The sequence below is a fragment of the Perna viridis genome, chromosome 2 (genome assembly GCF_037379345.1).
Source record: "Perna viridis isolate PV_CMFRI_1.1 ecotype Kerala chromosome 2, ASM3737934v1, whole genome shotgun sequence".
Classification (NCBI taxonomy): Eukaryota; Metazoa; Mollusca; class Bivalvia; order Mytilida; family Mytilidae; genus Perna; species Perna viridis.
In genome coordinates, this window is record NC_142446.1 from 18,662,571 (window position 1) to 18,690,055 (window position 27,485).

The window sequence follows — 27,485 nt, forward strand, 5'->3', positions numbered from 1 at the left end:
ACCTTTGCACAGCTATAACATAGACTATAGAAGATGTACACTCCCTGTCCCTTCTGCTTGTGAGTAGGTTCAGACATTATATTGGTCTTGTTTTACGTGATAAAGCTCTTCTATACAGTAAACCATTTTATAATTGCTATTCTGGCACACATGAAAAATTAGTATAATAGATGCCAATAAATGCTGGAATACTAGTAAAAAAATCACAAAAAAGATGTGACCTCTTCAAATTGGGGAGCTGAAACACATAAAATGATTTTATTTTCTACTATTATTAAATTCTCATTCTTTTTAACCAGTAAACCTCATTATAAGGTACAGAACTTGTTATGAGTGCCTGTAATATGGTATAAAATTAAAACATGTGAACAGAACCTAATAATGCTATTGTGATATAAACTTAAAAAATATACATCTAGTCACTTTATATGTAACGATAAATAAATACAATTGCATCAGAATTAAAAGTTATTTAATATAAAGTGTATAACAATTATGATAGATGATTAAATTTTCATCATTATAATCTATGCATAGACATGTAGAGGCACTGCTCCCAACCATCCAAGGCAACTCTATTTAAATATATTGCAAATAACTTCCTTTGGTCATCAAGTGCCATACTGAGATATGTCACATTATGTGCTATAGTGCCTTCCTCCTGTACCCCCAGTTTTCAAATCCTAGCTATAACACTGCTATATGAATTTAACCTATAACCTTAGAATCACTGAGGGTCTGATTTCAGCCTGATCTGACTGCTTAAAATATGAGACAAACTGGCCTGCAGACAAGTGGTTGCAAGTCTACTAGCTATGACCAATAATACAACTTGAGATATGTGACGAAGTGGGGCCCTATACTTAAAACCCTTTTTAATGATTCTAACCAAAGCCACAACCCCAGTTTTTTTCTCTAAAATATGTGAAAAAATAGATATCATATTCTTTTGTGTTTATGATAGTGTGCTTAAAATACAAATTTGCTAGTTAATTAACTGGACAATATTGCTTTTTGAGGATATTTTAATGTTTAAACATAAAAAATATCAAATTAAAAAAAATCATGAGGGGATGAACCATCTTTACCCCCCTTTCTGGATCTGCACATGCTAACACTAAGAATCCCATGTGAGAACAGAAAACAAATGCAGATTGTTTTAACAGTAATTTACAAGTTAATTTTGTCTTTGCTTCACGTAACCCTTTGACTTTGAATTATTAATTATTGAAGTTAAATATTTTTGCTAGACTTATACATCCTTTACAAGAAGGTGCCATATTTTTCCACATTTCATGATCCGTAGTCATAGCTATGACATCTTCCAAGGGTAGTAACCTGATACATGTTGACTCATCAGCTTCAGCTTGGTTTCCTTGTTGATATAAATCTTTTATCTCAAAAGATGAAAGACTGCATCTTAAATGAAATATAACATGTCTTTTATAATCATTAGTCATCTCAGTATTGGTAGTTATACCCCATAGTTAATCTGTAAATAAGTCAGGCACAGGTCAAATTAATCGTCATTTTTTTAAATAACATCCATGTTGCAAAGCAATCTGAATGGTCGAAACTTTAAAGGTTGTTAAACACAGAAGAAAAGCTTAAATGTTTAGTATTTAATTAGAGTCTAATTACAGTCCTATTATTAGTAAAGAAGTTTTTTTTTCAAAATGGAAATTACTGTAAATTTTATCATGCAACTGATGCATAAATCTTAATGCATGGACTTGGCCAAAGTAACTATGAAAAAATGCATTATAACATTGTAATGCACCAGTCCACCATTATTTACCTTACAAGAAATTCTGCACTTGGTCTACCAGAAGATGTTGTATTTCTACAGATGCCCATCAAAATTGGATCTGAGAGATATTTCAATGGCACATTAACTTCATCAACAACTTCTCTCAAGACAGAGTCAAATATTTCATTATTGATCATTATTGGGTCTAGACTGTCAATTAATATATCTTCTACAGCTTTCTTGCCTACAATTTCCTGAAATTATTCAATTTATGAACAACATGTAAAAGTGTGTGCTGGACTTTATTAGTGTTTACTGAAACCAAAAATCTATGACCGGCCATAAAGCAGGATGGACGAATTGTGAATAGAAAGATAATTGGAATCCATATGACTTGTTTGGCTGCCTTGACATGGTATAATGATGTAGTAATCATGATATATTTCAACAAAGAAGGAAATGAAGCCTAAATCAATGAACATTATCAAACAATTTGATAATTCATATCTACAAGTTATTACAATATCATCACAAATGTAGACTTCAAATGCAAGTGGAATGCCAAGAAATCATCCTTTTTTTTTTTTAAAATGACCACTATTTGATAATACTTGGCCGTTACCCTCGCTATATTTTACAAGTAGCTTATAACCTCATATCACAGAAATTTCTAGGGATTTAATAAAATGTCCTCAAGTAGACTCCTTGATTATACCCCATGCAACAAAGCTGTGGTGGGTATAATTTTTTTAACCGTCCATCCTTCAGTCAGTCAGTCCATCTTCATATAAAATTTCCTTTTATTTTAAATGCTAGCAGATATTGACATGATTTTTGGTATACAAGTTCACCATGATAAGTTACAGGTCAACTTTATGTTTCGTTCTGCTCCGATGATTTTTACCGAAATTACAGGCCTAGAACTTAACAAAATTCAAAGAAATAACCGTTTTCCTGACTTTATCTAAATGCTTGCAGATTTTGACATGATTTTTAGTATATAATTTCACCATGATAAGTAACAGGACAAGTTTGTGTTTGGTTCCACTCTAATGATTTTTACTGAAATTATGGGCCTTGAACTTTGCTCAATTCACAGAAATAACTGTTTTTCTTTTTCTAAACGCTTATAGATTATGACATGATTTTTAGCTCACCTGGCTAAAGGCCAAGTGAGCTGATGCCATTACTTGGTGTACGTCATCATTGTCGTCATGGACAAATTTTCAAAAATCTTCTCTGAAACTACTAGACTGACAGGTTTTAAACTTGGCATGATTGTTCCTTATGGTGTTCTGCACAAAATGACCATTGGGATTTTTGATCCATGAAAAAACATGGCCATCGTTACTAAAAATGGAACATAGGGGTCAGAAGACAGTTTTTTTGCAAGTAACTCAAAAACTTTTTTTGCCTTTAGCAAATTTCTGGCAAAGGTAAAATTGTTCAGCATCATGAGATGGACCTATGCCAATATTTACAAAATGCTTTGTTAACTGATGTAGGAGTTATGGCCCCTGAGACAGTTTTTTTTTTTGGCATTTTTCGCATGTGCAACTTGGAAAATCTTCTCGAAATCCATTGCACAGAATTCAATGAAAGTTGGCATATATGTACCTTAGGGTATCCCATATAAAATGACCATTGGGATTGTTGATTCATGAAAAAAAAGACATGGCCCCAATTACTAAAAATAGAACAAAGGGGTCAGAAGGCAGTTTTTTTTGCAAATAACTCAAAAACCGTTGCATTCAGCAAATTTCTGGCATAGGAAAATATTTATCAGCATCATGAGACAGACCTATACTGAAATTGTCTAAACAATTCGTCAACTGATGTAGGAGTTACGGCCCCTGAAACAGTTTTTTTTGCATTTTTCACATGTGCAACTTTGGAAATCTTCTCAAAATCCATTGCACTGAATTCAGTGAAATTTGCCATATATGTTCCTTAGGATATTTCACACAAAATCACCGTGGAATTTTTGATTCATGAAAAAAACATGGCTGCCATACTAAAAATAGAACAAAGGGGGTCAGAAGGCAGTTTTTTTGCAAATAACTCAAAAACCATTGCCTTTAGCAAATTCCTGGCAAAAAGGTAAAATTGTTCAGCATCATGAGATGGACTTTTCAAAACGATTTGTCGACTAATGTAGCACTTAGGACCCCTGAAACAGTTTTTTTTGCATTGTTTGCATTGCAACTTTAAAATCTTCTTCTCAAAATCCATTGCACAGAATTCAATGAAAGTTGACATATATATTCTTTAGGGTATCCCACACAAAATTAATATTGGAATTGTTGATTCATGAAAAAACATGGCTGCTGTTCTTTAAAATCAAACATAGAGTTTAGAAGGTAGTTTATTGCAAAAAACTCAAAAACCGTTGCCTTTAGCAAATTTCTGGCACAAGGTAAAATTGTTAAGCATCAAGAGAAGGACCTATCCCGATATTTTCAAAACCATTCAATGACTGATGTGGGAGTTACAGCCCCTGAAACAGTTTTTTTTGTTGTTTTTTTTTTCACATGTACAACTTTGAAAGTCTCCTCTAAAACCATTTAAGATCATTGAATGAAAATAGGCATAATAGTTCTTTAGTGTATTATGCTCAAAATGACTGTTGTGATTTTTAATCCGTGAATAGATATGGCTGCCTATACTATAAATGGAACTTAGTGGTTGGAAGACAGGTTTTTGAATATAATTCAAAAATTATTGCCTTTAGCAAAATTCTGGTTCAGGTCATGAAAATGCCATTACAGGCATTTTCTGCATTTGACAATTTAGTTGATATTAACTTATTCCTCAAGTTTTTCAAATAAGCAAATGGTTAACCAGGTGAGCGATTCAGGCTCTCTTGAGCCTCTAGTTGGTATATAAGTTCACCATGATAAGTTACAGGTCAAGTGTAGTCTACGATAATGTTTACTTTGGATTTATTAAAACTCAAAGAAATCACTGTCAGGAGTTTGAAACTACCATTCTGAGTAACAGAATTTAGTTATAGATAAGGGTCTAAAACCTGAAAAAAACACTTTAATTCCTTTTTTATTGGGGTCCTTCTACTTGAGTTTCCATTATGTGCACATGTGGGGTATGTGAGCATGCTCACTAAGGTTATTTAATTTCAACTGGTTACGGATATGCTTCCAAAGAGAGCTAAATGGCCGAGAAGTCCAAATATGGTAAACTATGGTAAAATAAAAATAATGGATCTGACTCTTTTTCAACTAATATGCTCTAAAAAACTAGGGTCAGTAGGAAGAAAAATTCTTTTTATTTTTCAAGAGGTTTTTGACTGGTTTGTTTTGGAGAAACATTCAGACTTGAATAGTGCAAAAAATGGTGAAAAAACATCAAGGTATGCACAAAAATTAAGGTCAGTAGGGTCAGTGGAAACACAGGTAATTTTGTTTAGGTCTCAACAAAAAAATATTTCTGCAAGATAGTAAAAATATGTTTCCTAGTGCGTAAATTATCTTAAAGTCCCATACCATGATGTAACAACAGAACAGGGAATCAAAGTGCTGCTGGCACTGGAGGTTTATGATTCTTGTGAAAATTGTAGCATTAATAAAATTTCAAAGAATACATGATGTAAATTAAAACTGATCATACATTGCATTTTTCATATTATTTAGAACAGTTTTTCTAATACATATAAACAGAATGTCAATCAATACCGGTACAACAGATTTCTAAAGTATTAACTGTAATCAATTGTTAACCAGAATCTAACGTCACACACATTTACAAATTTTGTTCAATTTTATCTTTTCCCCAAATTTTTAAACCTGTCCAAAAGTTAGTTTGCATTTACATTCAATAACTATATTAACAGTGTATTTATCCTTCAGTGAAATTGAAATTAAATAAAACTAACTTCAGCTTAAGAAAATAATTTCCTTGATGAATATAAGATTTTAAAAAAATTAGACATTTTTTTATTAATTTGAATTTTTCCACCAATTTTACTAGGTTAAAATCACTGCTATTCATTTCCTGTTTATTAATTGGCAAAATATTAATGATAGAATGCAGATTTTTACTGATGAATGTGTTAAATGGGACATGCTCAATAACATTTAATACTTCTTGACACATTACTGCAACAACTAAATTTCCTAAATGCAAATTTATTACTAAATGTCTTTCATGGTTAAACAGGAGTCTACCCAATCTTCAGTTGATTTAAAGAAGGAGTTAAATATAGAATATAGTATATAAAAATCCTTCATTTAAAGACTAAATCTTAATTTTATTTGCAGAAACAACAGAACATTATTGTGCTGAATAATTGCCAGAAACATATTTACTGGATATAAAAGAGGTATTGAATGATATTACAGGAATCACCTTTTGGCTATATTTTTGTGTAATGTTTAGAAATAGTAAGAAAGTTCCAGTGATGAACCAGTGACATAAGGTATTTTGATCCTAAAGGATCAAAAATCCAAAAAGTCAGACCAAGCAACTGCAAGCATAATCACAGTAAGAAATTATATATCTTTGGGCAAGTTTCAGTTTTCAACTGTCTTATATTATGTGGAGTTGGGGTCAGTTAGAAATGTATTGAAATAAAAATTCCTAATACTCACTTTCATTTCCAGTAGTTTCACAGTAGAAGATTTTTTTTTAGAAGAAGTAATAACATAATAAAGGCAAAAAGAAAAAGACCAAAAAGGACAATAATTCCAAAATGGCTAAACAGATTTTCAAGAAAATTTGACCACAAATAGATCTCATCATGCTTAACACTTTAACCTTGTCAGACTTCGGCTCACTCAAAGGTTTTGGATTGAGATGTATGCAAAAAATTGAGTCTGACCTTATGTTCTAATTTAGTAACAGTGGCCATGTTTTTTGACTGATCAAACTTCCTCACAGCTCTAGGCAAAATGCTTTCACTTAAGGAACATTCAAAGCAAGTTTGGTTCTATTTGGTTCATTTACTTTATTTGAGAATTTTTTTTTAAATAATAAGAAAATAGCAAAAAACATCCAAGAAAGGCAATAACTCCAAAATGGCTCAACAAATGTACATCGTTCATGAAAATTTTTACCACAAACACATGTCGACCTTATGAAGTTGAACATTTTTACCCAATAAGAATTTGGCTAAACCCAACAGTTTCGGAGATATGTGCAAATAACTGCAGTCTGACCCCTGTGCTATACTTTTAGTAATGGTGGCCGTGTTTTTTGACTGATTAAAAATCCCCACATCAGTTCTAGGCAGAATACCCTAAGGAAGTATTGTACCATGTTTGGTTCTAATTGGTAAAGTTCTGTAGTTTCAGAGGAGAGAAGTTTTGAAAAAAATGTTGAAGACGACAGACACCAGGTGTTGGCAATTGCTCATATGGCCCTTTGGCCCAGATGAGCTGAAAAGGAGAAGGGTTGCAGGCTCTGAGGAAACTCAGACAACTTTGAGATTGAAGATTTAAATGTTACACTCTATTAGTGCCCTTTAACAGTACCATTGGCTCTGCATGACCACCTGGTATGTCCCACTGACCACATGCCTCTCCACAGTGTAAACTTCTCATCTGGAAGGCAACATGCTTATCAGAAGATAATAACATTGCACCTACTCCCAGTGCATCTGACATGTATGCCTGTGGGTTATGGTAGTCTTCTGTCCCTTTATTTATTAACATGGCAGCATTTGGTGACCAGTTTGTTCCAATAAAATCTTTGTAACAAGTTATACCAATGTTAAGAATAACTTTGTCGACTTCAACTTCTACAGAGTCGAGTCTAAACTTAGTACCATTATACAGTCTTGAATTTTCTTTTCGTCTACTCTCCCAAATCTGATTGATTTCTGTATACAATGTTGGAAAAAAATTTTGATTGTGTTTTGATGAGTTCCGTACATCTATTAAATTTCTCGAAACTTTCCATTTAGAGGGCACCTGAAGCATAAATGTAACATCTGAATCCATGTTCACGTTTACTTTTTCGTTGTATGAACATTTCTTCTAACATCAATCAAGATCTACAATCTTTAAACCGCTTAATTGACCATGATATGTTGTCGAGCGGAAGCGGAAGTGGCTGATGCATCCCATAGCAACGTCCTCGTAAACTCCAAACAGTCAACAGTGCAGTGTTCGTCATTTTTACTACGCTCTCCTACCTATCAAAATTTTAAAATCTGAACACAGCTATGGATGCATGTGATCTTCATTTAAACATTGATTATGTTGGAACAAGTGGCATCGTTTTAAGTCCAGAACAAAAAGCCGCACTGCAGACATCGTTAGTTATTCAACAAAACCATTACAAGTTCCATAAAATTTATTTCTGGGGAAAGATACTGGGAGTGAAAGACGATTACTACATTGCACAAGGATCGCAAAGAGATGAACTTGCTGAGACTAAAACTCTGTACAGGTATTCTATTTTCGATTTTTTTTTAATGTGAGACGGCATTTAACGTATAATAAATTAGTCTTTTTAAACAGTACAGACAAAATACTAGAATGCATTCTTATTTTTAGACTAAATTCTTGTCAAATAAAAATTGATATAAAAATCTCCTTGTCCATTTAATTGAGTGGGGAAAAAACAACTACAGTACCTGCTAATTGGTCAAAAAACATTTCTTCTTTGTAAAGAATTATTCACTTGCAAGTGGAACATAATATTATATAGCAGTGGATACAGTTAGTGACTATACCGATTGTTATGTCATAAATATATGATTTGACCAATAAAATATCACACAAGTGGCTCAATGTGTATTTCACATTAACAGTGATTTCATTTTTTCTCTAATTTTGATTTCTCACTCCACAAAGTATATTTATATTGTTTTGAATTTTTATTATAGTAAAGATTGTGTTAACTGGGGACTGTTGCCACCAGCAACAAAAGCAATGAGAGAGAAAAGTAAACTTGCTAAAGGCCGTTTCACTGGTGATGCATCCCATGAATTTGAGCATGTGCAGACGAAGAAATCCGGAGATGGTGATGATGCCCATGAAGAGGAAGAAACGGTAGGGAATTAGCATTTTATTGTAAGGATTGAAGAAAAAAATTATTTACATGTTATTATAAATTAATTTACTATTAATTTTATTTAATGGTAATATATTTATACTTTTTATTTTACATACTATACTCATTCTTAAACAAAATGTGAAATGAAAAACTAATTTCAAATTTTATACCTAGATTCTAATTAAAGAAGAAGATAGATTGGCATCAGTTATAGCTGAAATTGATGAAGATGTGAAAATAGTACCTAGAGGAGCTTTTATCAAGACCCCAACTGGAGAAGTTAATGCAAATAGATGTTTTGAGGGTATGTACACATATGTAACTGCATGTTTGTTTCAATGAAAATATGTTTAAATTAAAACCTGTGTTGTACTTTCATGAATTACTGTAAAAAAAACAAAGCGAAACAGCTGTACCCATTTCAACTTTGCTGCAATTTTTAAATAAAAGAGAAAATGTACATTTTTCCATGTATATATTTGAATATATTCAATTTTTTTTTATTGAATGTCAATAACTTGAAGTCTTTTTAAGCAGTAGCCACATGTTTCACATATAGTATGTATTTAAAATGTTGTTTCCAATTAATTTAGTTCATGAAATACGTGTATAACAATTTAATATAATCTTGCCTTACAGGACTCACAGTGTCAGAAGCTGCCAAACTATGTTCATACATGCATTTCCGAGAACCAATTGCCTTAAATGAGAAATCACTTTTACAAAAAGCTAATTTGGACAAATCAATAGATTTTCTTGACACAGTGGAGGAAGATATTCCAAAAGGTAACATTAACTTTTGTTACATCTAAATTTTGTATTAACATGATTGATAAAATGTAAATAATAATAACAGTCATCATGCTAACAGTTTTGTTTGAAATGTAGCAAAGTCTTGTTTTTATTTGAGGATAGATTTTAATCTTGTTATACGTCAATTCCAAATGGGAGGGGTATACTGTTTTACCCATGTCTGTGTGTCCATCCATAGCAAGTTTTCTTAGCAATAACTCATCACAGCAGCTTGAAATTTTAACACATTCTTCCTGTAGGTTTGCCATATGGTGGGGTCCATTTTCAGAAAAATTCTCCAGCAACTTTCTGTTTATCAATGACTTTGTTAATTTTCCTAATATCATGATTGAAAGTGGGGATATCACTAGTGAGCCATCACTCACAGATTTTTTGTTTTTGCATTAATGGTCACCAAATACAGTACTATATTTTTGTTTACTCCAACCCAAAGATCCATATGTCCATTCATTCATCTTTACTTTTGTTTCAGATAATAATTAAAGTATCATTTTACCATTTTTCATTCTATCTAATACACAATATGATATAGATTATGATATTAAAGAACATGGCGTATATTGCTCAAGAGTTATGGTCCTTTTTCACTTTGAAAATAGGAATGTATGGGTATTTGTTATCACCAAACCAATGTTCTCTTCTTTTTGCTTGTAAGGGTGAATGAATTGCAGCATATTTCAGGGAAGTACAAAGAAATATTTGCAAACTGTAAATTTTCTTTGTAATGTTTCAGGTTGTTGGAGTCTACAGTTTGAACGTGGAAGTGGTCTAGTTACTCTCCGTAGTTTGTGGTGGAATGGATTTGTTTTCTTCCATGTTCCAGGATCAAGGAGATTTGGACATATCTATGTAGGCATTGGAGAAAAGAACTTGGATCTGCCATTCATGCTTTAATTAAAAAAATGTGTCTATATTGATTCAGAAAACTTCAGAATGATGTACATATATGTATTTATGATGTTACTTCTGTTATGTATTACTTCATTTCCTCATTATTAAAAAAAAAACAACAATAAATATAATTGTCCACCTATCTTTGTGTATGTATATACCTACTGTAATGAACAGACCGATACATGTAATTCTAATGCCAAGAAAACAGACATTGTTATATAGATAGTGATAATTTTTTAATAAGGCTGTCCTATTTCGCACATACACTTGTTCAGTATGCATCACACTTTATACACAGTTGTTATGATGGTATTGTGCTTTGTATACTTTAAATGGAAAATTCGATTTTTACTTTCAGAGTTATTGGACTTCATTTAAAAAAAGGGGAAGGTTAAGTTTTTAAATATTGCATCATATCTTGAAAACAGACGTTGGCTATACTTCAAACAATAAATATTCATTTTTTAATAATGTTTGAAGGTCTGTAAAATTTTGGCAAAATTTCAAATTTTAAAGTGAATATTTTGTTTAAAAAAACAATTTTTTTTAAAGTAGTGTTGTATCTTAAACATGCCTTATCTGAATTGCTTAGAACTTTAAATAGCAGTAAATTTTAATGACCACCAGGTCTGTTTCTTTTTCGAGTTTTCGTTTCTTAGTCATTGAAACTTACACTCTTAAAGGGAGATATCAAATCATGGGGATGAATGATTTGAATTACACCCAACTTTACCGAGTTAGATATTAATGGCGTTCGGAAAAAAAACTCTATCGGAAATTGAAATTGTGTTATTTCCTGATGAAAATTATAAGTAGAAAGAACAAATTTTGCTGCGTCGGCTATCTTCTTTTTAAAGATGTTACTTGTTTCGTTAAACGACACGGCAACACTCCCCGCTAGCTGATGTGTGACTTTGCACTAATAATTTTTGGACCATAAAAAATACCCAAGAATGCCCAAAAGTACACGTTTAAACGTTCAAATTAATTGAACTATGTTTTATTTGACGAAAGATAATGTTTTTCCCTGAATTATACTTCAGCTGGAATTTACTAGTGTCTATGTGACCAGAACTTTACGCAATGCTTATCATCATTATTAATTTATGCCTGTTCTGTTTTCTTTGATATGTATTGTCTGAGATCACAATCCTGCACCATGAGATGATGAATGTTTGCAAGTTAATATACAAGATATAAGCCACGCTCTACATTATCATTTGATGTCACGGTCAGGTCTACAATCCGGACGTGTGGCGATAACTACGGCGGTAATTTATTGTTATTCGCAATTATCTTCTATTAAGAGTAATTGTTCGAATTTTTATGTTTACTAGAGGATGCCCGCGAAATCTTGGTTGATTGAACAAAGTGTTGACCCAGTACTAATTTGACGAATCCAAACAAAAATGAGTAATCGTTGTACAGGATCTACGATCATCTACCATACATCAATGGTGTACAGTTTTGTTCAAATTGCTTAAATGGTTTGAGAAGAGTTAACCATTAACCTTTCAGGGGGACTTGGTTTTCTTTTGACGCAGAATTGGTTTTTTTTTTTGCGCGCGCGCAGAAGTCTGTACTTTTCTAACGCATGAAAGCGAATTTTTTTTTCTTTTTTTATTCACATTATATATTTTATCTATTCCTTACCAAATTATCTTTTCTCCAAAGTCAGGATCGAAATAATTTTAGCAACCAAAGAAAAAAGCACCCCCCCCGGGAAGTTAAGCGAAGCGTCATATATCCTCACGCCAATGCACTTTCCTAAAAAAAATGGTTTAATCTGGGACTAAGAAGCTGTTTTATTGGTCCCAGGTTTAATTTGACCCAGGGGTATGAGCTAGAGGAGCTGATGTTTTACAACGGCGATGACAACACCGACAAACGAAAAGAACATTGTATCCACCAACATTCAACTTTTGATTTTAAGTTTTACAAAATTTGATCGAGGTAACTTGATGTGCGAAACCGTGCGCCTTAATGTAACTGTATAGTGCACCCTCAGCCCTCAATACATCGATGTTTTCGTTGTCACTGGATGCGTATAGATTCCTTCGAATGGTCTCAATTTTTCCCATGAAAAATTCACCGAAGGTGTTAGCTAGTTGTTAATTGCAATGGTAATATCACTTCACGTTTGTTGCCCATTAGAACGTTGGTAAATCTATGAAGTTGTTTCTGATCTCTGCCAACTTCTACTATGTTGTAATTGGTTTGCCAATAAATCTCTTTGTGAGCCGTCAGTTGAGTTTTACACATCCTACGTTCTGCCTTACGACGTCCTCGTTTTGCTACTCGTAGGGCTTCTGGGTACCATTCTGTGTTTGGTTTGATTGTTACTGCTTTTTTTTATTGCAAAGAAGGTGAGTATCCATAATGTTCGATAGATCGGACACATATCGAATAACAAGTTCCTCGACGGTACCATTTGTATTTTGACACACGGGAGAATTGTTAACATCCTGGATAAAACCAGAGATTTCACTAAATTTACGAAATTCAATTGTTTCTTTCTTTTTCGAATTCTTTTTTAATCGAAGTTTTTGTGAGTTTGCTATGTGATCATATGTCGAAATTCCTTTTTCATCGAGTGTATGGCCACGTTGGTATGTTGGCCCGGTAACATGTTGACTAAGTCCATGATCATCCAGTACCTGTAAAAAATTCATAGCATTACTATCATTGAGGTTGTCGAAATGAAAATTTAAATCTTCACTTAGGACAATTTCATCGGGAACGACAGAAATTTGATCTAAAAATTCTGACCATTTATGAAAAACACAGAGTTTCAATAATGATTAGTTTTATCCTCCTAGATGGAGGTGGACGGTAGATCGAAACCTATTGTTTTCGCCATGCAGAAACTACGCATTCCAGCATTTCAAAATGGGTACAAAAATGTACTTTGTATGATGCTTGAAATTAGCTCTATCTTCAAGTCTGAATTATATATCGCTATACCACCACCATGTTTAGATTGTGATTCATGATGTATATTGTATCCATCATCAATGAAGGTGTAGTGTTTTAAACTCTGAAAATTCGTTTGCAGAATTTCAAGTAGACATGTTCAATAATCTTCATATTTTTGAATCTCCATACCTCTGAACCACAAAATAAAATTGGTTCAACCATCGCATCAGAAGTTTTTAGTTGCAATTCAATTGGTATGAAAAGTTTATAAGTACTGAATAATGCCATTCGAGCCTGTGTAGAATAAACGCAATACCGAATATCAAACAGATTAAATATTCGTCAACATTTATTTCAACATTTAAACAATAAGAAAATCTATAAATAAGCTGTACTTAATTTTATTACACATTTGTACCTATCACGAAATTCATAAACTCACTTTGTATCCGTCGTCTGTCATTATTGGTACCCTGTTCTATATAAACCTATCATGAAAGTCACAAACATCAATTTAGGATTAAAATTTTGTTCCGTTAAATGGTGTGTTGTAAAATACAAATGTAAGAAAAAGTGAAAAATAAGCTAATATTTTAATTTCATAAGCATAAACATTATATCAATTTTTGACATAATCACTTGTAGATCTCATTTGAATACACTAAAGTGAGATAAGTCATCACAAAGATGAACACACTTGTTCTTACATATTAAAGAAGATACATATACTGTAAGTGCAATGGTTTAGAATAACTTACATTATGCAAATCCATACAAACTTGAAAATTATTAGAATACAGCCGTGGATCTGTTAAACCCACCAGTTTTTAATATCTTTTTTAAAATTCCATTCAAATATCACGTCTCAACAGGAAATACATTTTTTAAATAATTATCACATTTATTCTATAATGCTTTTTGGGTATCCATTGGTATTCTGGGGTATTCTTGGGTATTTCTATGGACTCGTAATTTTCACTTTGTAATTGGCGTTGTGTGATTTTCGTCGGACACAATCAGTATATTGCGGACAGGACAACCACTTGCTTAGTTCAAATATTTGACTTCTTGCTTATGTTTCTATGCAAGCAATTCGACAAAACACGGACTTAATTCTAAAATCAATATTTAATGCATTTAGTTTCTAAGTTATAATTAACATGTCGTTATAATGACATGCGTCTCCTTACTTATTATACTGTCCAGGGAGTGTATATTAGAGAAGTCAGTTGTAATACTGCCGTTGCTATTGACTGTTTATCAGCCAATTTTCTCAAATTTCTATGTTGAAAAAAGTGTAACGTTTGTAAACATTTTGATGGACTTTAAATATTTTCTAGTTCAAAATTAGGTCTTTATAGAAAAATGACCAAAATATTCACTATTTTAAAGGTTTATAAAGGTTGATTTGTCATTGAGTGTTTGTGAATTATTGAAATAAAATTTATATCAAATGAAAGAGAAAAATCTGCTGAATGGCAATGGCTTGTATGATAAACAACGAAAAATGACGAAGAGAATGTACCTATTTCTTGAGAGAGAAATATCAAAACTTATATTTTCAGGAACTATACTCCAGTTACCTGTTAATCGTTGATTCAGAGAATCTGCATGTGTAGGGCGTGCTCCGTCCCTTTATACTTGAGACTCTTTAAAAGGCAGTCAGACAAGTGACCGATTGTTGCAATACACTACTGAAAATTCTTCTGTGCACTTTCGTTCCCAGCCATGTACAAAATAGACATTTATATGAACATATATCTTACAGTTGTTCTTTTTTATACAGAAAATGTATTCTTAAAAAAAGAAAGGACCGATTGTAAAACCCGAAAGTTAATGTATATACTTTTAATAAATACAGAACTCTTCTAGTACTTTCTGCGGACCGTACGATGAAAATTTACGTGCGTAAACGAGAAATGTGAACTCCCCTTCAGCTGGGATAAACTAAACTGCTCATTGGGGAATAGTAAGAATTAATGTTAAACCATTGAATTATTATTCCAATCCGGCGAATCATACATTCATAATGCGTATACTGAGCACTAAAAACAAATCAAATTATACCTTATATGCAACGTAACGTTACTGGATGGTTATGTTACTATGTTTGTATAATTATCTTGTATAAATGTAGACTCTTATCTGACAATTAAAAGTTATTACAACTTACCGGTTTTTTACCTTGATTTTGCCATTTGACTCCTGCCTAGATCCTTTATCAAAAATTTCAACTATATTTGTCGGAAATACATGTATTTACTCAGTTCTCTCACATTTAATATTTCTTATGTAACCTTGTGATCCAAGGCATATTTACAAATATATTTAAACTAAAAACCAGATGCACCGGTTTGTAGGGTAAGCGTCCTCTGCTAAACGACAATGTTGTGTTGTGAACCAATATAAATTGATACAGTATTTAACAATGGTGTATAAGAGTTATATAAACTGCAAAATAATATCTAAAAACGCCTATAATTTTCAGTATAAGATAATTACTTATTGCATATATTTTTTTAAATCCTAATTACATACATATATTAAATAAAAAAGAATTTAGTCGTACACGAAACTACTTTTATCTTTAACAGCATAGGGGAGATAATCAAACAGTGGTTGAAAACAAAGCCATTGATCCAGACAATGTACATTGTCTATAATTGCTCCAGGCATAATGATATGATTGACTTATTGGGGATAAATGGACAAACTCTCGGTTGGCACGTAGAGAGCATTGATGAAATCAACAGTGGCGGTTCCAGAAATGCCCTTAAACCGTTGCTTAAACCACACTTTTAATCACATTGTCCGAGATTGCTATGACATCCAATGGTTGTTTTGCCTGACAAATAGGCGGGATATCAAAGCATGTCCAATAAATACGAATAATAATAATAAAAAAACAAACAAACAAAACAAAAACAAAAACAAAACAAATACAAAAAAACCCCCAAAAAAACAAAAAAAAAAAAACCAAAAAATAACATCAACATCAACATCAACACAAAAAAAGAACAAAACAAATAACACTGGATTTTGCTAGACAGTCATAATTCTGTTAATTCTAAGAATTTGTTCTATAATGTACATCAGACAACACTACTGCCATGTTTTTCACTCTGTATGAAATTTCCACACTGCTTGGTTATACAAAATTTCACTATATTTTAAACTTCATGAAGCTCAACTGAGATCAAGATATTTTGCTATTTTTTAATTTCCAATCTTAAAAAAAAACAATTACTGAAAAAAGCGTACACATAATATTATATATAGTATAAACTTACATTACACACCTAATTCTAACTTTTCAAGAACCAAAAAGTAAAAAATTTTAGCGCTTTGCGTGCACATCCAAATTTGTGCGCTAAATTCAGTGATAAAAGACGAGCTCTGATGTCCCACGGCACCAACTTTTCTGGCAAATCAGCCGTTGGACGTCAGAGCAATCTCTAACTTAATTATCACACTGTCAAAATCTGTAATTACAAGGCTCTGAAAGAATGGTCAAGGGAACCAATTAAGGTTATAGCAGTATTCAAAATAATGTAATCCAGGGACAAAGACCAGATATGAAAAACAGATATACACAACAAAGAACATGAAGTAACTAAAATCATACATACAAAGTAACAAAAAGTCCGGGGTAGACAAACGAGGAAAGGAAAACCATTAAGGGTACATTTAATTCATCTAAATTCAAAGACGAGTTGAGCTTCTATTGTTATTATTGTACTAAAAAACTTAACATTAAAGCATGTAAATATATATTAAAAACGCTTCCATTTGTTTTTGTTTGTTTGTTTGGTTTTTTTTGGTTATTGTAAATATGATGGAACAATTTACTGAATCAATCTCTGTATTTTAGCAAGACATGCACACTAAGTTAACAAACCCGAGTTTGTGCAGGCGGTGTTGCCATATATGTCATAGCGGTACGAGTTCCGAGTCCCGCGGAGGGAACGACCAAAAATTTGCATCGCAAATTCGACAGTTCTAACATCGTTGGGAATTTTTCAGACCCTTCTATAAGTTTACGTTATCTTTCCTGTATCAATTTGATCCGATGGAGCATTGTAGCGAATAGAGTCGTCACATTCAGAGACGTTTAAAACTGAGTGTGTAGAAGGTCATTGGTTGACCGAAAATTTTACTCATTATATATTATATTATAGTGTATTAACATCTTTATCGGTATCGTTGTACAATCCTTTAGACTTATATATACATCAGATATTGTCTTATTAAGTTATATCGTGTGCAAATGTTCGTGCTCTAGATTTACTTACGAGGAAGTAATCACTCGGTTAACGAAAGCTATATTTTTTATATAGCCTAGTTGGCCGAGTGGTCTAGAGCGTTGGACTTAGTGCTGGCGGTGTTGCCATAGATGTCAGAGAAGAGAAGGGCTTCGGATCCCGCTGAGGGAGCGACCAAATTTGCAACCCCACATCGATTCTAGAGTTGGGGTGTAGTTTAGACTTGATTATAATTATATATTTGCAGTGACTACTAATGCAAACCAGACCTCCCTCTAAGTCGCCATCTTAGATCCGCCGGACACACCCAGGAGAATCTCCACAATATTGTTGTTACGATCATAGAACATAATAAAAACTGGACAAAATGTAAAAGAGTGTCTCTGGAAAGCTTTTCGATGAAGAAATTACAAACAACTTCTCCTGATAGAATAAACGAGAAAAAAAATCCATTTTTAGGTCTTGGTCTAAGGCTGGTACAGCACTACATGCTATATATCAAGACGCCATACTACTTTATTTTGACTTTTTCCTTTGATTACCGCTATAACCTTGGTTCCCTTGATTACTCTTTTAAATTATTTTCCACAGTCAATTTTTATTTTTAACTTTGATAAAAAAGACCCCCTTTTGTTATTTTCATTTAGGCTCCTTATCATTCGCTTATGTGTGCCTTTGATAAAAGTACAATTACCCACAGCGTACGTTATTCAGCTTCCAAATCTGTTTTGATCTTGAATTTTGTGAGTTTTATGCTCATGAAGTTTTATGAGTTTTATGCTGAAGAAGGATATCAGTTATCCGAAATATTCAATGTAAATTTTACCATCTTCTGATGATGTTAAACATATTGGTTACAAGAAAGATGCAGTAACACTCAGGGTTGTGGGGTAAAATGAAAAAAAAATACCTCTAACTCTAATACTTCTAATATTTTTCTATGTCAAAACCCTTAGAGTATTTATGCTTCCGTAAAAATGGCTTATTTGGTATTTTCTATTTAGTATTATAAAGATTTATACTTCTGGAGTTCTTTTGATGAATTTTGGCGATTTCATAGTCAGAATTTATCCAAAAAAGCGAAAAATGGAATTTTCGATTTTTCGGTAAAAAGTCACATAAATTCGACTTTGCAAGTTATTGCTGAACTGAAACGTCTCAAATTTGGTTTCATTCAATAGATGACTTAATTTTTTACATAAATACACCACAAAAAAACTAATTTTCAAGAAAGAGTTTTCAAAACATCTTAAAAATATAACCCCACCCCTAGAAAACTGGACTCAGTATCAAACAGAATTGATGGACTGAAACATCTCAAATTTGGTATTATTCGATAGATAATTTAATTTTCTACATCAAACAAGTATAATAGTTTTTCCAAAAAGCTAGCCGTCTCTTAGCTTTAATTGTAGTTTAAAATACTTAGTATATTGACTTCTACGATATTGAGACAAGATTTCTGTTGGTTACATACTTGCTATGTAAATGAAGATGAAAATGAATGTTATTATAGTGGTCAAAAACCAAAATTAAATTGATCAAGTGAAGAAATGAATAAATTCATGAAGCGGTAACAAAAGTTTATTTTTTGTTATGGTAGATACTTGGATAAATGTAGGAGTCGCAACTATAAATGCTCAATGAGAATTGGTAATCTCCTGACTGAAATTCCTCCTAGTGAAAGTAGTAAAGTAAATATTCAACTTTACAGGTTACTTACTGATATGTTAGATTTATTGTGTGAGTGTGAAGAGACAAATGTTTACCTCAGCAAATATGATAATTGGAAATCTAAATTGTTATTTTTGTTCAAGAATTATATCCAATTTAAAGTGTCCATCATTATTCGATTGTAAAACGACGTTTGGTTGGGATTATGTTGGAGAATTTTGAAAGGACTGTCTGCAGCGGTTAGTAAGAGAGGAAACGAACATCTGCTGCTGTTCCGAGCTTTTGAAGACATTAATTGTAGTGTTCACAAATATATTATAGGCGGACTTTTGCGTTTCTACATCCCATTGCAATTTTGTTGGCGAGGGGAAAATAGGACAGTTGATATATTCCTTTTTAACACATCTGTAAATGATGCTTTATGCTTTGTGTAAAGTTTCGTTCAAATCCATGGTTGTTTACGAGATATGCTTACAATAAATGTGGAACAGAACTGTTAAATTCTAATTATATATTTATTAATGCATGTCATTATATAGTGTCGTTTAATTCAGTAGTTTGGTATAGGAGGACTTTGGCCAAAGAGAAATATTGACCAAAACGTTAAAGGCTAATTATTTTACTCTCATGATATTTGAGAATAAGTTGATTTTCATGGGCATCTTCATATGGAGAATTTCATTTTTGTAAAGTTTCGTCAAATTTGTGCAGCAGTAAAGGATAACGTAAGAGAAGTGTGAAAAGCGCGAAATGTAGCAGTATCGTGTAGTTTCGGTAGATTCCGCATATTTCCATAACACGTTTCTATATTTTTTCATTAAAATCAAGTTAGAGGGAAAATTCCACCCCTACCCATGGAAAAAATATCCCAACATGAACTAAAATGGTTTTTTTTGCATATAGACGGCATACGATAGACATGTTGAGTACTATTGATTTAAGTATCTATGTATCCAACATATCTGCTCATTTCAGGCGCGCATTTTTCAGTTTCAATGTGTAAATAATGAGTTTCTCATAAAAAAAGGGAATTTTCGGAATTTCATATTTTCTTCCATTTCACCTACAATTGGTATTTTTTCAAATTGCGTATTTCAAACAATCCTTTGTATATTCAAATACAATTATATAGGGGTTTTGACTTGGAAAAGTATGTCAATTTAGGCAATTTTTCGGTGGGGTAAGGGTAATTTTACTGCAATTTTCATGGTACCGTTGTAAAGCTGAGACATTGGGCTACATGATTATACCCCAATTCGTTTAGTATGTTCACACATGCTGTCCCTGGAAGGTTTAGACGCTTCAACAATGGAGCCACAAAAATCTTGCTTTTTGATCCAGTGGGGTACAAATATAGGCTTATATTGAAAATCCGAGAATATTCATTGGCGACAAATCGATTCAGTAATGGGAGGTAAAAAGGGACCTAAAATTACCCATTAAGTTGATGAGGGAGAGGGGGGGAGTTTGCACGCTGGACCCTACCAGCCCATAGACTATTACCTTTCACTGGAATATTCCGAATTCTTCGTCACCCCTATTGTTTCAAACATTTCAGCGGAAGCCATATGAATATTCTCTATAAAACCGAAACACTTATTCAAGTTAATTCAAAGTGCATTGATTTTCGCACAGCGATGGTCGCGCAATTTTCGCGGGATGAAAAACACGTTTGTGAACTGTAAATGAGCCTTTCCAGACTGACTCTATTATTGCAATACGACTATTGGAATTATTGTAGAGACCGAGTTTTGCGCAGGGCCACCAGACTTATCTGCCCAATTCTGCATCAGCATTTGAAAACAAAAACCTATGAAGGAAATCGGACCATCGTTCGAAAGACTGGATCGGCGATCTGAAAAAAAAATTACATGTACTGCCCGTTTTAAAATTTAAAAAACCCCATAATTTTCATAAATTCATAATATTAGAGAAGATATCAAGTGCATATGGCTGTATCATCGATGTTTAAATGGGAAAAAAATGTCGACCTTCTGATATTTTCGACTAAATTCAAATATTCTCAATGATGGATATTTTAAATGGAAAAATATTCATGGATTTGAACTAAGATCTAAACCGGGTCTCTTTTTTTCGACTATCTAAAACCAGGAACCCCATGAACTCATAAACAAGCAACGGTCTCTTCTTTGATTAAAGACATGAGACCAGGAACCCCATAGACTCAAAAACACCCAGTGGTCTCTTCTATGATATTAGAACTGAGACCAGGAAACCCATAGACCGTCATTAACACCCAATGGTCTCTTCTAATGTAAAACACATCTGTGGCACGTCCCTTAAAGTGGCAAAGCAGTAGATCTCTCAGTGTGGAAGGACAATTTTCGGTTGACCCAACTAATGATATACATGAGGCCACGAATCCCGTAGACTGTCAATCACATAATTCTATCTTCTATGATATAACAAATGAGACCATGAACCACATAGACTGTGATAAACACCTAATTGTATCTTCTATGATATAACATACATGTATATGAGGCCATAAATTATACAGACTGTCAAAAACACTCAATAGTCTCTTCTGTGATATACATATGAGACCATGGACCCCATAGACTGTGATAAACATCTAATTGTATCTTCTATGATATAACATTAATGAGACCATGAATTACATAGACTGTCATAAATACCTAATGCTCTCTTCCTTGATATAACACATGAGACCATGAACCCCACAGACTGTAACTGATGCAACATGAGACTATGAATACCCTAGACTGTCAGAAACACCCAATGGTCTCTTCAATGATATAACACATGAATTTAACTTCATAGACTGTACTCAACATTAAATTATCTCTTCTATAATATATAACACATGAGACAATGAACCATGGAGACTGTCATAAAGACTCCATGGTCTCTTCTCTTATGACAATCTCTGGGGTTCCTGGTCTCATGTCTTGTATCATAGAAGAGACCATTGGGTGTTTATGGAAGTCTATGGGGTTCATGGTCTCATGTCTTATACCAAAGAAAAAAACCATTAGGTATTTATGACAGTCTATGGGATTCCTGTTTTGACCGTGGTCAAAATAAAAAATACCTCCAGCGCCGAATGTCTAAAAGGGATTACTGATTTGCCACTTATAGAGGGTGTGCCACAGATGTGCCCATGCCTGAATTCGAGCTGACAATTCCCCCAACTAATCCTATTTTAGGAATCGTTGCTGGAGATATTTGTTTTACCATCGGTGACCAAAAAATATATATATTCATGCAGGGTCGAAACTATTTGAATTGTTTAGTGGCTGATCATTGCTATTTTAAAACTAGGATTTATATATTTAACTCCTTTTCCAAATTGACCCTCGTTTTTTTTACATATATTTTTTTTTCAAATATTCTGTTCTTTTACAATAATTACCAATGGATTTAGCTCCTCATTCGACTGATAACAGACCCTTCTGTGCTAACGTTGGGGTAGTCGATGAGCATGCTCAGTATACACTTCCGCGAGGAAAATTCTTTTGTTCTACCCAAGCTCTACCTCGCGGAAGTTTATATTGAGCATGCTCACCAACTTACCACAAAAGGGTCTATTGTAGACCATGCTAGTTGTCAAAGTGAAAGTATAGTTTCAATTCGGAACCTTTACACGTACAGAGCGCTATCGGCAAACCTCCGACTCCGCTACTCTACATGAGGAGGGTACGGACTCGGCCGAAGTTGCGATGAGTGGTACAGAGCGTTCCGTGTAAGCTAGAAGAGACAACGGTCTCATCAATTGTTTTGTACCGGAAATATACCGCTCACTGAATGATCGATTAATCCTAACCAGGTCCTTGGCTATTTTGTAATTACCATAAAAATGCAGTTATATTTGATTAACTGTCAATTTATCATTCGGGAATGATTTTTCTTGAATTAATTCGTTCTAAAATACGGGCAATTTTATGATGAAAGTATCGAGAGGAGGCTCGACCTTCCGCTTGATTTCGTTTTTTCACAATAAATAACATTTTATTGAAAATAATATGATTAATGGGTCAAATTCCAAATTCCCCCATTCTGTCCATCACTCTTTTATCTAATGTAGCCCCATCTCGCAAGCTGCATTTTATTTATGCATACCAATAAAGATCATCCAATGAAATTAGTGCGATTGATCACATGTTCACTCTTCAAATTTGACCAAGAAAGCCTGTTGTGATTGTTGATTAGTTGATTTAAAATTACTACCCTTTGTCAAAGTGCCCGTTGGCCATCTAGCGTCCACGACATTGTAGAATCAGTCTTAAAATTCTACAATTTGACCTTGAAGATGAGACTTATTGAGATGACCTGGACATAGAGACATCAAGCCACCGGTCAGTTTAATTTCAGCCGAATGACTTAAAAACAATGATTGATTGATCGTTGGGGTTTAATGTCCGAGCAGCAATATTTCAGCTATATTCCGACGATGAACATGAAATGGGTGATAAAATGAAAACTAAAGGCCTGAACCGCCTGGTTAACCATTTGCTTATTCCAAAAACTTGAGGAATGAGGCAGGCTAAGTTAAAATTAACTTAATTGACAAATTAAGTAAATGCTTGCAATGGCATTCTAATGACCTGGACTAGAATTTTGCTAAGGCAACAGTTTTTGAATTATTTTCAAAAAAATGTCTTCCGACCACATTGTTCAGTTTTTAGTAGAGGCAGCCATATATATTCACGAATTAAAAATCAGATGTCATAGCACAATATACTTAAGAACAAATATGCTTATTTTCATTAAATGATCTTAAATGGTTTTCGAGAAGATTTTCAAAGTTGTACATGTGGAAAAAAATTCCGAATTGTTTCAGGAGCCAAAACACCTACATCAGTAGACAAATCGTTTTTAAAATACCAGCATTGGTAGGACTCATGATGTTGAACAATATTACCCCTGCAAAGCTTTTGCAAAAGGTAACGGTTTTTGAGTTACATATCAATATGCTTATAAGGCAACAGGTTTTGAATTATTTGCCAAAGAAAGATCTTTTGATCCCTATGTTTCATTTTTAGTAATGTCAGCTGTATCTTATCATGGATTAAAAATCACATAAGTCAATTTGAACACATACCCTATCGAACAAATATGCTTATTTTAATTGAATGATCGTAAATGGTATAAGAGAAGATTTTCAAAGGTGTACATACTTGGTTAAAAAAAATTCAGGGGCTAGAACTCCTACTTCGGTTGACAAATTCTTTTGAACATTTCAGCGCAAGTCCATTATGTTAAATACTATAATTACCCAGCCAGAATTTTGTTAAAGGTAACGTCAGTTAATTGCAAAAAAATGCCTTGTGATGCCCTTGTTCTATTTTTAGTAACAAAGACTGTTTTTTCATGGATCAAAAATTCTAAGTCATTTTGTGTGAGATATCCTAAGGAACAAATATGCCAACTTTCATTGAATTCTGTACATTGTTTTTTTGAAAAGAAGATTATCGCAGTTGTACATGTGAATCAAAGTGCTGATAGCACTGGCGTTTTTTTTTTTTATCTAGGTAAAAATTGTAGTATGAACAAAATTCAAAAGATTATATGATGTTAAATAAAATTGTGATCATACATTGCATTTAGAATAATATTAAGAACTGGCCTTTTTTTAATATGTTTAACTGAAAGTCAATCTATACTACTGATCCAACTTAACACACATTTACAAATTTTTGTTCCGTTTCACCTTTTTCCCCTATTTAAGATACGGTATATCCAAAAGTAAATGAGCCACGAGATTTTCAAAATACAGATAATTGAATCAATTTGAATTTTCACGCCAATTTTACTTGGTTAAAATCATTGCTCTTCACCTTTTGTTTATAAGTGGTAAAATATTGATAGAATGGATAATTTGACTTATAAGTGTGTTAAAATGAAAATATTAAAAATATTTTATTCATCCAGGCACATTACTGCAAGAAATAAATTTTCAAAATGTTATTTTATTATGACTAGATCTTAATTTTATTTGCATAAATAACAGAATGTTATTGAGCAAATGAATTGCAAGAAATACAGTTACTTGTTATAAAAGTGGTTTTGAATGATATAAAAGGAATTACATTGGAACTATTTTTGTGTAGTGTTCAGAAATAGTAGGGAAGTTCCAGTGCTAGACCAGTGACATAGGATATTTTGATCCTAAAGGATCAGATACCCAAAAATACAAAAAAAAATATGTTTCAGTGGCCACAACTTCTACATCAGTGTACAAATCGTATTGAAAATTTCGGTATAGGTCCGTCTCTTGATTCTAAACAATATTATCTTGCCAGAAATTTGTTAAAGGAAACGGTTTTTGAGTTATTTGCAAAAAAACTGCCATCTGACCCCTATGTTCTATTTTTAGTAACGGCAGCCATGTTTTTTTACGGATCACCAATTCCAACCATCATATTCTGCAGAACACCCTAGGAAACAATCCTGCTAAGTTTAAAACCTGTCAGTCTAGTAGTTTAAGAGGAGAAGATTTTTGAAAATTTGTCCACGACGACGACCGGCCTTCGGCCAGGTGAGCTAAAAAGGGATGGGACACAAGGATAATAGGGTCGACAAATTTTAATTGCCACTAGAAAAGGGAGGGATGGGTAAGGTCGAGCAATTTAGCCTCCTGTGGCGGAGCGCAAAGGTTCCTACTCCTATCGAATACCACAGCAGGGTTCTTTAACGTGCGAGGAACGTGGCTCTTTTCCAACACGGTGCAACACTAGCCCCCGGCTAGGTTTCTGAGCACTATTTAGTTGCCTTTTACGACAAGCTCTGCAGGCCTATTCTTTAACATCCGGACCTGCACGGGGCACTTAAAAACAAACAAAACAAAAAAAAAACAACACAAAAAAAAACAAAAACAAAACAAAAACAAAAACAAAAACAACTACAAATAACTAGAAATATAAATATCGTTCATTAACGCATCAACCTCCAAAAGTATATCTACTGATGGGAGCTTATAACTTGTATTGACTTGAGATCGGGGAATAAAACGTCAAGCTTTACAATGAGTATAATTGATTTGAATAGAAGAAGAGTTCGTTTATAAAGAAAACCAATGACATTTCAAATGAAGCCCTTTGAGCTCATTAGCGCGAAACGTTTGTCTTAACTGTGTATAAAGAAGGAAACGTATGATTTATCCGCCTGTATTTTTACACAAGGACTATCTAATTCTTCTTTTTTCTAGAATTTCAATTTTCCTTGTTTTGTGTTTGAAGTTGAAATGGAGAGATTTAAACTGCTTTGTTAGTAGCACTTATGTATTTAATAGGTCAACTGAAGTCACTTATGAAACTTTTATATCATGATTGAAAATAGGCAAAAAAAAAAAAAAGACGTCATGACTCCTAAAATATTAACGAAAACAGAAAAGTATTATTCGATTTATGTTTTTTTAAAATGTGAGTACAGACATAAATAATGAATTAAAACACCCTAACTTGAATTTCAAAAGCAAAAGCGTTGGGAAGCTATCTTTTTTTCTAAAAAAAAATGCAAACAAAATAAATACACATTACAAATGACAAATACATAAAGTATAAGTTACGCAAGTCGATAAATGCTAGGTAACAAATTATTTTATTAAGTTAGCCCCATAATGAAGCTTTGATAAAAGAAAATGGCGACCGCTAGATAGGTTCTGCGGTATCAGTCTTGTATTCTTTGCCCCATGGACTTCTATAGTAAGCCTTCAATTTTCATGATTAAAAAAATAGACAATGAGTTTCAATCTACCTTTTGACCATGTTTTTCCATTTTTGGAAATGTCAAAATCACTTTAAGGTGCATTTTAGAAAAAAAGCACGAACTTTGGTACACCAGAACAGGTCAAACTACTCTCATTTTTATATTGAGTTCATAAAATAGACCCCTTTTCTGAAGCATTATTTTATGATGAAAATACTGTTTTTTCCAAAAAAAGTTTCAATCTAAAACCGCCTAAATCTTCCCCTGACAACGCACACCCGCCACGCCCCCGCCTGAATATTGGTATGACACCTGTAGCGGAAATGGCCTTTTAATCCTGATTAAAGTTTTTTCATGACCACCATGATAGCGAGGAAACTCACTGCTACGTATATTTCAACTAAATGATAGATATTTGAAAAAAAAAATCCACCGAATATTGCATAATTATAGAAATAAAAAACTATTTC

At 33.1% G+C, this 27,485-nt stretch overlaps 3 protein-coding genes across 4 annotated transcripts; 1 reads left to right on the plus strand and 2 right to left on the minus strand.

Annotated features, from left to right (window-relative positions):
• Nucleotides 1-244: 244 nt before the first annotated feature.
• LOC148623917 (uridine diphosphate glucose pyrophosphatase NUDT22-like) lies at nucleotides 245-7,795 on the minus strand. Its single transcript, XM_088566231.1, has 3 exons — nucleotides 7,237-7,795; nucleotides 1,799-2,004; nucleotides 245-1,419 (listed from the first exon to the last, which is right to left on the minus strand). The coding sequence occupies exons 1-3, from the start codon at nucleotides 7,702-7,704 to the stop codon at nucleotides 1,221-1,223; spliced, it is 873 nt and encodes a 290-aa protein (XP_088422357.1). The 5' UTR covers nucleotides 7,705-7,795; the 3' UTR covers nucleotides 245-1,220.
• A 28-nt stretch (nucleotides 7,796-7,823) lies between these two features.
• On the plus strand, nucleotides 7,824-10,610 carry LOC148623918 (radial spoke head protein 9 homolog). The gene is made up of 5 exons (XM_088566232.1): nucleotides 7,824-8,155; nucleotides 8,595-8,760; nucleotides 8,939-9,068; nucleotides 9,404-9,550; nucleotides 10,311-10,610. Exons 1-5 carry the CDS (start codon nucleotides 7,929-7,931, stop codon nucleotides 10,469-10,471), a joined length of 831 nt encoding a protein of 276 aa, XP_088422358.1. The 5' UTR covers nucleotides 7,824-7,928; the 3' UTR covers nucleotides 10,472-10,610.
• On the minus strand, nucleotides 10,527-15,758 carry LOC148623919 (uncharacterized). 2 transcript variants are annotated; one of them, XM_088566233.1, is made up of 3 exons: nucleotides 14,971-15,758; nucleotides 13,830-13,875; nucleotides 10,527-13,128 (listed from the first exon to the last, which is right to left on the minus strand). In XM_088566233.1, the coding sequence occupies exons 2-3, from the start codon at nucleotides 13,848-13,850 to the stop codon at nucleotides 12,811-12,813; spliced, it is 339 nt and encodes a 112-aa protein (XP_088422359.1). In that variant the 5' UTR covers nucleotides 13,851-13,875; nucleotides 14,971-15,758; the 3' UTR covers nucleotides 10,527-12,810. The 2 variants fall into 2 exon arrangements, with proteins under 2 accessions (XP_088422359.1, XP_088422361.1); XM_088566235.1 differs by having other exon boundaries at nucleotides 13,830-15,758.
• Between the last annotated feature and the right edge of the window lie 11,727 nt (nucleotides 15,759-27,485).

Coding starts and splice junctions, on each gene's coding strand:
- LOC148623917 (XM_088566231.1), bottom strand. CDS start 7,704: ATGGATTCAGATGTTACATTTATGCTTCAGGTGCCCTCTAAATGGAAA. Junction 2,005..7,236: donor GTGGTCATGCAGAGCCAATG/GTACTGTTAAAG, acceptor GAATAATTTCAG/GAAATTGTAGGCAAGAAAGC. Junction 1,420..1,798: donor AGTGCAGAATTTCTTGTAAG/GTAAATAATGGT, acceptor ATTTCATTTAAG/ATGCAGTCTTTCATCTTTTG.
- LOC148623918 (XM_088566232.1), top strand. CDS start 7,929: ATGGATGCATGTGATCTTCATTTAAACATTGATTATGTTGGAACAAGT. Junction 8,761..8,938: donor CCCATGAAGAGGAAGAAACG/GTAGGGAATTAG, acceptor TTTTATACCTAG/ATTCTAATTAAAGAAGAAGA. Junction 9,069..9,403: donor TGCAAATAGATGTTTTGAGG/GTATGTACACAT, acceptor CTTGCCTTACAG/GACTCACAGTGTCAGAAGCT.
- LOC148623919 (XM_088566233.1), bottom strand. CDS start 13,850: ATGACAGACGACGGATACAAA. Junction 13,129..13,829: donor TGACAGACGACGGATACAAA/GTGAGTTTATGA, acceptor AATTTTTTACAG/GTACTGGATGATCATGGACT.